The sequence below is a fragment of the Heteronotia binoei genome, unplaced genomic scaffold, assembly GCF_032191835.1.
Source record: "Heteronotia binoei isolate CCM8104 ecotype False Entrance Well unplaced genomic scaffold, APGP_CSIRO_Hbin_v1 ptg000294l, whole genome shotgun sequence".
Classification (NCBI taxonomy): Eukaryota; Metazoa; Chordata; class Lepidosauria; order Squamata; family Gekkonidae; genus Heteronotia; species Heteronotia binoei.
Genome location: NW_026800011.1, coordinates 445,884 through 458,523, shown reverse-complemented (window position 1 = coordinate 458,523; position 12,640 = coordinate 445,884). Strand labels below are relative to the sequence as shown.

Below are 12,640 nucleotides of genomic sequence, written 5' to 3'. Positions count from 1 at the left end.
GCTATTTGCTCTGTAAAAATCACAAGAGATCTGTTCCTGTGTATCCTAATGCTGTACAGAAGATGTAACATTGTTAGATGTTTACACTGCTGACAGATTCCACACTACATCTGTCAAGTGAGTTTCTAATTTCAAAACCATCAAAAGTTAAGAACAAAGGATAAAATTAGGTTAAAATACTGGGAAATCAATGATCAAATTATCCTAGAGTTTTTAAAATGCTAATAGAAGCTGAGCAGGGGTCCATTCAGGGAGCGGGTGTTTAATTCTTCTCTTCTTGTGTAGTTTTACTAGTTGAATCCAAATCTTTGCTTACATTGTTAGCCTTTAAAGGCAAAAAAGTAGGCATGACATTTTTCCCTAATAGAAGATGGGGGGGAATAGTTTCAGTTAGCAAAACCATGGGGTAAAAATGGGTGCTCCTAGGGATTAAAAACTGGTTAAGTGACAGGAAGCAGGGAGTAGGAATAAATGAGCAATTCTTACAATAGAGGGAAGCAAGCACAAGGATCAGTATAGGGATATGTGCCACTTAATTTGTTTATAAATGATTTGAAATAGAGGGTGAGCAGTGCATTAGCCAAGTTCATAGACCAATACTAAATTATTCAGGATAGTAAAAACCAAACTGATTGTGAGGAGTTATAGGAGAATCTCAAGTCAATTGAGTATGTGGGCAATAATGTGGTTGTTGAAGTTCAACATGCATACGGCAATGCATACTGAAACAAAAAATCCTAACTTTTGATATGTTGATGGCATATGACCTGACAGATTGAAAGAGATCTTGGAGTTGTACTGGAAAGCTCAACTAAAATCTCACCCAAGCGTGTGACAGTGATTTTTTTTTTTAAAAAATGCAAATACCATGCTAGGAAATAATAGGAAAGCCCCTTGTATGGCCTCAGAATACTGTGCTCAGTTCTGGTTACTATATCTCAGAAAGGATACTGAAGATCTGAAAAGGTACAAAGGAGGGTGACTAAGTTGGTTAAAGGGCTGAAGCACCTTTCCATTTAAGAAACACAGGAAGTTTGACATTTTTCAGTCTAGAAAAAAGACAGCTAAAAAGAGACATGAGAGAGGCTTATAACATTATGCATGGGGTACAAAAAGTAGATAGACAGAGCTTCCTCTCTGTCTCCTGTAATGCTGGAATACCCAAAAAAGTTGTAGGAATACAGGTAAAGAACAGACCAAAAAAAGAAATACTTGCCCTAATCTGTATAGCCCAGGCAAGCCCAGTCTTATCAGATCTTGGAAGCTAAGCAGGGCCAACTCTGGCAAGTACTTGGATGGGAGACCTCCTTGAAATACCAATAGTCGGGAGGCCAGGGCAGGCTTTATTCTGCCACCTTCCTGAATATCCTTCAGGCCCCAGTAGGAGGCAGGAGGCTGCCATGACTTCCAAGTGTGTGTGCACGCCCACAAACACACACACATTAAAAATACAACAAAAACAACAAAAAAGTAAATATATCATTCAACTAGTAGTTAAACAGTGGGATTCACTGCTAGTGGATATAGAGATGGCCACAAACACAGATAGCTTTAAAGAGAGGCTAGATCAATTCATGGAGAAGAGGTCATCTATCCTGGATTCAGTCTGAAACAGGCTCCTATGCAAGTCCTCCTGAGAAATTTAAATAGGCTGAGAAAATCTGATCGCGTTCCCACAGCACTTCACTTAGTTCAGTGCTAATCAGTAAAATCTGCTTATATGTTGAGAACGAAAAGTTCAATGGCTTGCATCCAGCTGCACACTTCCAAAGGTGGAAAAATTTCCACCCCTTAAGTTAGACTTTTTGCCTACCTTGCAGCAGCCCAAAATGCAACCCCCAGTGCTGTGTCTACTTTAATTTTATTTCCAACAGCAATATATTAGCGTATGAAGGGGAAGACAAGGTTGGACTTTCATTCTTTTCATAGCTGTAACTTGGTATACGAATTAAATTCTCATGTCATACAGTCACAGCTGATCTTTCAATAAACAGTTCATTATAAATGTAGATCATATGACAATATTTCAATTGTACATCCACATTACTTCCAGCATGCTTGGTTATTCAGCACATATGTATTCAGCACATAAGTATTCAGCACATATGTGGGGGAGAGCATATTGCCATACATAAAGGATTGACAACTATGTCTTAATTGTCCAGGTGGTGGGGGCAGAAGAGTCTTACCTATAGATAAGGTATTCCTGACCTGCAAAAGTGTAAAGAAGTTTCAGGTGGAAATCTTCATTAATTTTCAATGAGCTCAAATCAGTTAATTTTCCCTTGTAAGAAGCCTGACTTTTTATATTTGACACAACTGGAAGCTTTACTCTTTTTCATATATTAATGTTTCTACTGCCCTCTGCTGCCATTATGAGTTTTACTTCAATAGCTGTTAAAAAACCAGAGTAGGAGATTTGCCGGCCAATTCAGACAGGCACCTCAATAGTACACACAGGAGCTTGCTAGAAGTCTTCATTAAGAAACATGTTATTCCATGGAGAAGCAGATGACAATACTACATACAACAAGAATCACTCCATAAATGGTTTGCATTCTCTTTGGTGGATCTTGTGTGTGTGTGTGTGTGTGTATTTGGGAGCATCTAACCTTGGGTACCTTGGAGAAACTAGGGTAGGGACAGTTTCAATATACGTTCCTGCAGTAGCAATATTTCTGGGAGTTCAAAGATTCCAATAAGAAAAATACACCTAATCACTTCACACAAAAATGTAATGCTTACTTATCGATCTGTTTCTCTTTCTAACACTGTTTGTGTGGCTGAATATCTTACTGAGTATCTTAGGTTCTTAGAGAATCTAAGATTCTCACTAAGTACCTTAGAACAGGTTTAGCCACTAGTTTCAGATAGCAGGGGGAGAAAGGCAAAGAGCGATGACAATAGGCTAGATAAATAAAATAGTTTTCAGCAGCGCTGCACCTTTGTCTCTTGGCAGTGAATATTCCAGGATATAGCTCCCTTATATAGAATCTGAGACTGAGAGGCAGGTTACTGATTATAAACTACTGCAGTTTTTCAGAGTAAAGATTTTCTCTTTTGTGTAGCTACAGCAGGAGCTTTGGAGTGCAGCAAGGTTTAGCGCATACTGTGGGAAATACCTATTTGCAGGAAGTGTTATTGAAGTTATTATTGTTGCAGCACCAATGAATCAGTTTCACAGGAACCACAACAAACTGCTGCAAGAAGCAAAGCTTTGCAAATATGAACTGCAAAAGCTGTCACCCACCCCATTTCAGACTAGTTGCTTGACCTCCTCCACTCTGTTCAAGAGGAAGAAGTGCAGTTATTGAGCCTCCCCATATTTCCCTGGCTGGTCTCATTTTCACATGTGTAGAAAACAGAAAGTGTTGCATTTAATCAGCTTGAAGGACGGGGTGGGGCAGGAGAAGAGAAAGCACTATGGTTACTGGTGGGAGTGCCATGAGTAAACAGGCTGGAGGAAGAGGGGTAGGCAGGCTTGTGTACTTGCCACTTGGCGGCTTGCCTGGGGGCAAATGCTGTTCCCTGCAGACAGCCAGGCAAGTGGCAAACTGCCAGGCTGAAATACGAATAGACATTTACACTGCAAACCAAGCAAAACTTTTAGCTAACAAGGCACTGCACACAGAGAATGCCTGTGGGCACTTGCCTCTCAAAATCCACAGGGCACTACAGGTTCAACTTTTATACAAATGTTGAGATTGAGAGACTCACTGCAAAAATGAAAATAAACCAAATCATTATAGTTTTAAAGTGGCAATTAAGGGAGCAGATGAGAGTGATAAGACTGCAAAAACTGACCAACTAAGGAAGCAGACAAGAATGAAAAGACTACCATCAAGACACTTGCTGCACTGAGTTTTAGAATCTTCAATACTGAAGAACATTTTCAGAATACCAGAAACTTCAAAAAACTGTGGTTTCACCACAAATGTGTCTGACCAAATGACAGTATATATCCAGGACACATGAGATTCTCATAGTGTTTGAAGCAGGGTTAAGCACAACCTAGACTCCCATTTCAACTTTCTTGCAGCTAGAAAATCAAAATTTTAAAAATTACATTTAAGTATACAGCAGAATGAGTTTCATTAAACCACCACATAGGTGCAAACTAGGGGTGTGCGAGAAAAAATATCAATTTTTCCCAGTACATTGGACCTGGAAAACATCTGTATCTCCTTATATTTCTGAATACCAATACAGGTATGGTATTTGAATTTGGCAAATATTTGGAAAACCCAAATTTATTCGGGTCCATTATACCCTGTGGGGACCATTAAAATCAATGGCAAATCTAGCCCGGGTATATTTAGTGGTCTGATGGGGGTGCAGAGTTGAGACAGAGGTGCCAAATTTACAGCATAGCTGCTGGAGCCTCTCCTCAAAAGAACCCCCAAGTTCCATAAATATTGGACATGGGGGTCCAATTCTATGGACACCCCAAAAAAGGTGCCCCCATCCTCCTTTTTTTTCTTCAAGGGGGGAAAACAGCAAGGCAATATAAGCCCAGCCGTGTGTCCCAGAGAATCTCTGCAGTCAAAAGTGAAGGGGCAGGGCATTTTTGCAAGGCCTGCAGCAGAACCCGTGCAATGTGTCCAGCAGAACCTATGTCACTGTGGCAGTGCCCCCCCCTCCCCAAACCGACAGGACAATTGTCAAACCTGATAATCTCTGAAGTGGAAACTGAAGAGCGGGCATTTCTGCAAGGACAACAGAAGCAATGCAACGTACTACTGCCCAGCAGCAGAACCCAGTGCCATTATGGCAAATGCCAGCTCAACAGGACTGATGTCAAGAACAGAATCACAATCTGAGTGAGGGGGAAGGGGGTTGCAAGGACAGCAGAACCAGTATAATAGTACCCAGCAGCACAACTTAGTGCCAATCTACCAGTGCCCAGTAGCAGAACACAGTGCAGAAAACATCCAAAGCAGAAGGATAGCCTCCTCAACCACTGCCAGGCGCCACCACCAACAAAACTACACAAAAACAAGTCTCAAAAACCAGAAGGAGTAAAACCTAAGAATAAATCCAAAGGGAACAACAACAACAAAAAGCAAAAGCCTGAGGCCCTTGGCCTGGCCTCACCCGGCCCCCCCAAACGCACAATCACCAGGCCCAAGCAACAAGTAACAAAAAATCCGTTCAAAACTGCAAAGCAGAAGAAACTAAAATCTAACCAAAGAGAACCAAAAACAAAACAAAAAAAGGTCAGAGGACCTTCTCCTCAACCCCCTTCCCCAAAACCACCAGACCCAAACAACAAGTGACAAAAAACTCCACTGCAAAGTGCAAACCACAAAACCAGAAGGAACTAAAATTTAACCAAAAAGAACAAAAAAAGGCCTGGGTCTCACACATCCCGTAACCTACTACCCACCAAGGCCAAAGAACAACAGTAAAATAAAACTTTTTTTTTTAAATGCTGTTTAGTCAAACAAATCGCTGCCTTCAGTCTTCTCCAGCAGGCAGACAGGATCTGAACTGAAGTCCATAGCAGAGTCTCTCGGGCAGCAGAAGTCAGGCTCAGAGCAGCTGAAGCCAAAGCCAGACACACACACTACAAAAGTCTCTCAGCAATGAAGTCTAGCTCTACCAGACCTTTTGCACATGCACAGAAGATTTTTAAAACAGAAGAAACTTCTGAGATTAGCTAAAGATCTGTGTTTCCCCCAAAACTGAAATCCTATTTGCCAAATTGCCACTGCCCCTTTCTCCCTCCCTCCTGCACCCTGGAAAATGGGTAGGAAAAGCAAGGGGGTTAGCTGGGCTTCGCATTTGAAGCCAGCAACAACCTTGCAAAGCTGCAAACCTTCAATGCAATGCCATTTGCAAATACATTGCAGGGACTTGCTCTAAGGCACTACCCTTAAGGTGCTTTTGCCATTGGGCTGCTTCTGTAGCTCTTTAAAGTTTAAACCTCTCCAGCAGTGGCTATTTGGTAAAGCCAAACATTCTCTGATCTTGTTCAGTTTAAAATAATTTGTTTTTTTCAGTATCATCCATATTGGTCATCAAATCATATTCTCTAATCTTATCTGGCTTAGAAAATACCCAAAAATACCCAAAGGGTATTTTTCAGGTATTTATTTGACTTAACTTATACCAAATACAAACCCCTAGTGCAAATTTTCATTTTGACATCTATATGAATAAGGAACAGCTCTAATAAAAAGTCCATCCTTCTCAAATAGGCTATTTCTCTGCACAACAAGAAATCCAGATTCTCAGCTTGCTCCCTCTTTTCCCATATGTGCAGACCTAAACTATACTTCAAAACAGTTGATAAAACTGGAATCCTACCCATTTCCTAGAAGTTCATACTTGAAACAACATCTAACAACCAAAATCCCATTATGTAGGTAGTTTCTACATAGGCACTAGCAACACCCGCCATCATTTAAGCATCAGATTGAAAGGAGCAAACTGCCAAGACATGAGCATAAGAGAAGGCTGTTAGAAAATAAGATGGTAACACACAAGCTTTTGTTGGAGGAAATCCCACCACAACACACACAACTACCACCACCTCCACAGGTTAAAAAGGGAGAAGCAAGACTGGAGGAGAGGCTGCAGTTGGATGGCTGAATATGCTTGTGGGGCAAATCTCCAGTGAAGGCATATGGTGCAACAGGCCAGAATTTTGAAAACTACGAGGCAAGCATGTGCACAAATGCAAAGAACCTAAGATCTTTTGCTTGAACCATGGACTGAGTTTTAGATAGAAAAAACACTAGGAAGGCAGCAAGTAGATTCTCACAAGCATAAGCCTTGCTCATACAGTCTCTTATTTAAAAAAAATATTTCACCACAGACTTCAGAACAATCACCTCCCTTACTTAGATACAGAAAGTCAAACCATTTCAACCAATCAGTAGCACTGAGAATTGTTACTGAATGAGTGCAAACATTCATCTTTGTAAGTCATAAAAGTCTGCCAGTGACACTGCAAGACTTTAGTGCTGACCTTGCAAGCTTTAGGCTAAATGTGAAGGCAAATTTTTACAGGGTGAAGCAGCAAGATTACAACACAAGTAATGTCTGTAGACACAAACCATTGAAGGGATAGTACTAATTCACCGGCAGCGCTATGAACTGTACCAGCTGGGAAACAAAAAACATCAGCACATTGTGACTTTTTGTTTCACTGGTCAATGCAGACTGGCTCAAGACATAAATCTGAACTAAAACGATGGGTTTTCAGACAATCTACTGCTATCATATAATGCTGTTCTTAAGTACCTAGTATTAATGTTGCCTTTATAAACTAACATTGCTGTGAATGAGATACTAGATAGGCAATGGATCCCCTTCACATCTATCTAGCAATGTATTCCATATACTACTTCCATTATAATTCTTCTCCAGTGACCAAAATTTTTGGCTTACAGCCACTTCTGCTGCCCTTTACAGTGCTCCTGTTATCATCCACCCAAAACCAATCACTAACATTGCTTGGCCTTGGAGCTACTTCAAAAGGACAAAGCCCTGAACCAGTTCCTAAAATTATTTTTTATTGATAGGCTTCAATTGCCCAATATGTTTCAATAGCCAGCAGCAGCACTTTAAAAAGATATAAGTACAGGAATTCTAAAGTCAAGTGGAGTAGCCATAGTCTACATATATATGTCCATGTGTAAATTTTCCAGAAATTAATCCAGAATACTTCTCATTACAAGGATATAGAGACATCATAGAGACACATCACCCCCCTTAAACAATAGCACTCTAGATTTAGTTTAGTATTTTCTTATGTTAAGAATCAACAAACTTTGCAGAAAGAAAGCAATGGGGTTAGGCAGCTAGGACATATATCGTTTGTAAGTGGCGCAAGACAACTATCTGAAAGAGGCATTTTAACAAGAAAGCCAGATTCTGCCTTGGCCATGGATAGTACAGCGGCTGCTCCTGACTTTGGGGCTGGGAGGGGGGAGAGATCAGTTCAGCGGCCAGGACTAGTGTCCCATTTCTGTCTCTAGCGTTTAGGAAAAAAACAAAAGAGTTTAAAAACAGCAACTCTACCTCACTAGCAAATGCATTCGGGATGAGCAACGCCAAAGTATAACAGCGCTTCAGTAGTTACTTCCGTGGCCAGCTATGAAGCTGGGGGACAGAAGAAAAGGAAAGAGAGCCAGGCCCCGAGATGACAGGTCCCGAGCCGGGTGGAGCACGGCCGGCCAGTGAGTTGGCAGCCCGGCGGGGAGGGGACAAGACGAAGTCAGAGTGGCGATGAAGAGAGGCAACAAGGGGCAGGAGGAGGGCGAATGGGCTGGAGTCATCCCGGGGAAGTTCTAGAGCCCCGAAAAGGAACGGGATAGAGAAGAGGGAAGGTGGCAGAGCTTCGGCACAGCCGAGGGAAAGAGACGGGAACTTTGTACACAAACGCGGAGAGGGCTGGAAAGAAGCAGCAGCACGTCTCTTGTAGCCCGGGCAGGCACTCGGGGGGGAACATCGGGGAAAGGATTCAGCCCCAAAAGGGGTGGGGAGAGGCACTGCCTAAATGGGCCAGGCAAGAAGCGCCCAGCGAGGCTGAAGGAGAGGACCCGCCGCGTCCACCTGACCGAGCTGGGCATTTAAACGCCCGCGAAAATGAGGGAAGAGATGCTGAGGGGAGGGGAGGGGAGGGGGGTCAGTCACAGCACAAGAGAGCCCGCATCGTGGCAAGAAGGGAAGGGAAGGGAAGGTGGAGTGAGAAGAGCGGAGCTGGCCGGTGCCCGCCCGGAGCTCCCTTCGCCCTGCCTTCCTTACCTTCTTTCTCGGCCCGGGCCGCATTCAGGACCAGCGTGATCAGCAGCCGCAGCGCCGCTCCGAGCCAGGGGCCGTCCGCCTCGGGCAGGGGAGACCCGGAGGGACGGGAAGCCGCTTCCCGCTTCGCCATCGCCGCCGTTGCCGCCATCGCGCCGCCGCCGCTACTGCCCTCCGAGAGCTGTGAGGAGGAGGATTCCGTATCCGCCTGCGTGGGCCCTCTTTGGCCCGAAGGGTGCGCGAAGCGGTTCTCTGGCCGCGCCGCCTCTTCTCCCCTCCCTCCTCCGGGCGCGTGCTGGCTTCAGCCGAGGCGGTGGGGCCAGCCCTTGGCGCGCGCACCTCACACACATACCCCCGCCCCTCGCCTACAAAGCACTGGGGAAGGGGGGGGGAGGACCGGCGACTCTCCTCCTCCTCCGCCGCCTTCTCATACTTCCTAGCCAAGATAGACAGCGACTGAAAACGCCGCCATCTTTTGTAAGGGCAAAAAGGAAACATGTTTTCAATACGAGGAGCCTTTCTTTCGATTGGCTGAAGCGTTACGAGTTCGATAATCTCGCTTTTTCTCTCCGGTCATAGAAATATAAATCATTTTCAGAAGGTTTGCCAGTATTGGACAAGCTAGGTGCTTTTTAATCTATTGGCTAGGCGTTGAGAGAGGACCCACTTTAAAAAAAAAAAAGGTGACGACGCTCTAGCCCGCTATGTCAACGGGCTCTTCGACCGCTCTATCCCTCGAACTCGTTTTTCTGTGGAAGGAGGAGACGGGCAAGTCTTTGCCTCAAACGAGGAAAAAGGGCGGTTTGTTTTTGTTTGGAGGCAGATCTTTTTGTTTTCCTTGTTGGTAGGAAAGCCGTACTGAAGAGCTAAAGTGAAAAAGAAATTAATTCCGAGAGCATTGCTTTGACATATACCTTAGATTTGCTTTCGTAATGTTTGTACAGGACCTTCTCTCGAAGTCCCGTGACAGAAATATAATTCGCCGCCAGAGGACTGCAATCCTGGTTTCAGTGAGACCAGCCTGGGTTATGTGGTTATGTCAGCCACTGCAATTAATCATTAAATAAGTACTTTACAATATGCAACACAGCGTCTTTACTCAGAAGCTTTTCGCTGTATTCAAGTGGGGTTTGCTCCCAGGCAAGGTTGTGTAAGATTGCAGTAGTAATGGCAGCTGGAATGCAAACTAATACAACAAATTTCAGTTATTTGGGGACCGATTTCACTACAGTACAAACATTGGCACAGCATTTAACACAGTAGCTAATTACTACCTAGATTGGTGCAAGATTATTTATTTACTTCATTTATACCCTGTCCTCTCCATTTGGACCAAAAGCAACTCAAGTTCATCCATAGAAGTTCATCCAAGTTCACCCATAGAAGTTTTTATTATCATTAAAAATAATACTTTTGGGAAATAAATTTGTCAGCTGGTCAGGAGGGGAGTGCCCTGTCCTTTTAATAAGCAGAAACGGGCAGTTGAAGCTTGTCATGGCATGACGTTAAATAACGTCGTCAGATAACCGACTGTGGATCAAGGGGCAGCTAGAGGGACTAGTTTAAAAGCAGGCAACCCTTGTTACTGAAACAACCCTGTGATAATTGGGAAAAGATCAGAGGCATGAGTCTACTGTCCTGGTTTTTCTCCATTCCAAATGACTGCATTTGTAATCTGAATTCTCTTACATGCAAAAATATTGACCTTAAGGGCTTGTTCTCAGACCTCTTCAGTAATATCAATGTGTGTTAACATATTGCCCTCAGTCTGTAGACTGCTAGCAAGCTGTAGTAAAACGTGTTGCACAATGGTGGATAATATTAATTTTCTCATGCAAGGAATGCAAACTTGTTTAGCTCCAGAGCAATTTTATTTATGTAAAACATTTTTTGCTGCCTTTCTACCCAATCAGGGCCCACAAGGAGGCAAACGTTAAAAAAATCATTAAAACATTTGAACAATTTAAAATACATTTAAAATAATAATTGAAAACACATAAGCAACACACCAGAAGGAGGGCCAGTAACTGTTATTGGGGCTACGCCAGATGAAACAAAGAAATCTTTATCTGCTGGCAAAAGACATGGTTAGAGGGAGACAGATGGCTCTCTGAGGAGGGAGTTCCAAAGTTTTGGTGCCATGACCAAGGAGGCACCTTCTCAGGTTGTCACTCATCTAGCTTCAGATGGTGTAGGCAACTGAAGCAGGGCCTTCAGAGATGACTGAATGCATAGATTCATTGGGGAGAAGGCAGCCCTTAAGGTATGTTGGTCCCAGGTTGTACAGGGCTTTAAAGATCAATAACACCCTGAACTGATTTGATTAAAATTCTTCATATGATGAAACAAAATATGTGCTGTTGAGCACTATCTTGCCTAACAAAAAGAACTGTCCAGTAATCTCGGCGTGAAACTTACTGAATTTTACTTCCATAGCTGCCACCACCCTCATCCCTAACCCTTCCTCTTTCTAGTCTCTTTATTTTGGGAAGTGTACTGCTATGAAACCCCTTTCTAGGCACTCTCCCTGCCTCTGAACCTTCTCTGCCCAAAACTGGAATAATTTCTGACTTTGCCTGGACTTTCCCACCTTTCACATAGCCTACAGCTATGTTCTTTATGTTTTCTAAACAACATATCAAGTGCTGCTTTCATCACTTAACTGTGTCCTCAGTAATCTGATTTTAAAGTTCTGCTGTGTGTCATCAGCTCCTTTCCTCAGCTCGCTGACTAGAATTGCCAATAGCCTGGGGGGGGGGGGTGCCCTGCCCCATTAAGAGATATTATCCACCAGGTGATATTTGCTTACCAGCTCTGAAAAGCTTCAATTGCTCATTTCCACGCATTAAGTCTCTTTTAAAGGGGCAGGACTTTTTTCTCTAGTTGTTCACAGTCCTAGTCCTTCCCATGTGCATTTTCCCTGGACTTTTTTTCTGTCTGTTTTTGATTGTACTTGGATTAAGTTACTTGTGTTCCATGTGGCCTTGGCCAGCACCCCAAGTCTCCTCCCAGTTTATGGTGGATTTGAAGACTGTAGGCTGCATAAATGCTTGCTCCTGACAGAATACCCTGGACAGCTGCCTCAGACAGAATACAAGGATTGGTAATATCTTCTCTCTTTTTTTGCTACATTCTCTCCCTCCATCTCTTTTCAGACTTCTCCCTTGACTTATACATGGCACAAGTGTGTGTGTACATGAAGATTCCTATCTTCTGGGAGTTTACTATCTCCAGGGAGTAGGGTTGCTAATGACCCGGAGGGAAAAAATGCCCTACTCCCTAATAGAGACTTAATGGGATGCTATTTACCAGGTGATGTTATTTACTTTCAGGGCTTTTTTTGAGCAGGAATGCACAGGAATGCTGGCTTGGCGTCAGGGAGTGTGGCCTAATATTCAAATGTTCCTGCTGGGCTTTTTCTACAAAAAAAGCCCTGTTTACTATGCCATGAATAGCTTCACCAGCCCATTTTACACATTAAATCTTTGCTAAAGGGGCAAGGCATTTTTTCCTCCAGGTTGTTGGCAATTGTATATGGGGGCATTTTGGCATCTGACACTATATGTGTATAAGAGAAATAACATTCTGACTGCATCTATGTATTTGGGTATTTCAATAACATTAGTTCCTTACTTTGCTAAATTATCTTAAATTCCTGCATCTATTTTCTTTTCAAATCTACCTTGGAACTATGTCCTTTTGGTTTAGAGATACTTTAGAAGTGTGTGTGTTGTTCCCCTTTGGCTGAGCGTTAGAAACTAAACCTATAGCTCCTTTAGAGGACATGAGAGGTGGAGGAATAGAGAGTTTTCTTTTACGTTTGGTTCGTTTCCCAAACCAGGAATTTTGTTTCAGGTAGGAAATAGACCTAATTGACACAGATCCATGT

The 12,640-nt window shown here is 43.1% G+C and overlaps 1 protein-coding gene across 2 annotated transcripts in view; it reads right to left on the bottom strand.

Moving 5' to 3' along the window:
- LOC132590559 (transmembrane protein 131-like) overlaps positions 1 to 8,907 on the bottom strand; it is a 121,796-nt gene extending 112,889 nt beyond the window's left edge. For both annotated transcript variants that reach the window (XM_060263494.1, XM_060263495.1), the window contains exon 1: positions 8,755 to 8,907. In XM_060263494.1, coding sequence (XP_060119477.1) covers positions 8,755 to 8,902 — 148 coding nt within the window. In that variant the 5' untranslated portion in view covers positions 8,903 to 8,907. The remainder of the gene's footprint in view (positions 1 to 8,754) is intronic.
- Between the last annotated feature and the right edge of the window lie 3,733 nt (positions 8,908 to 12,640).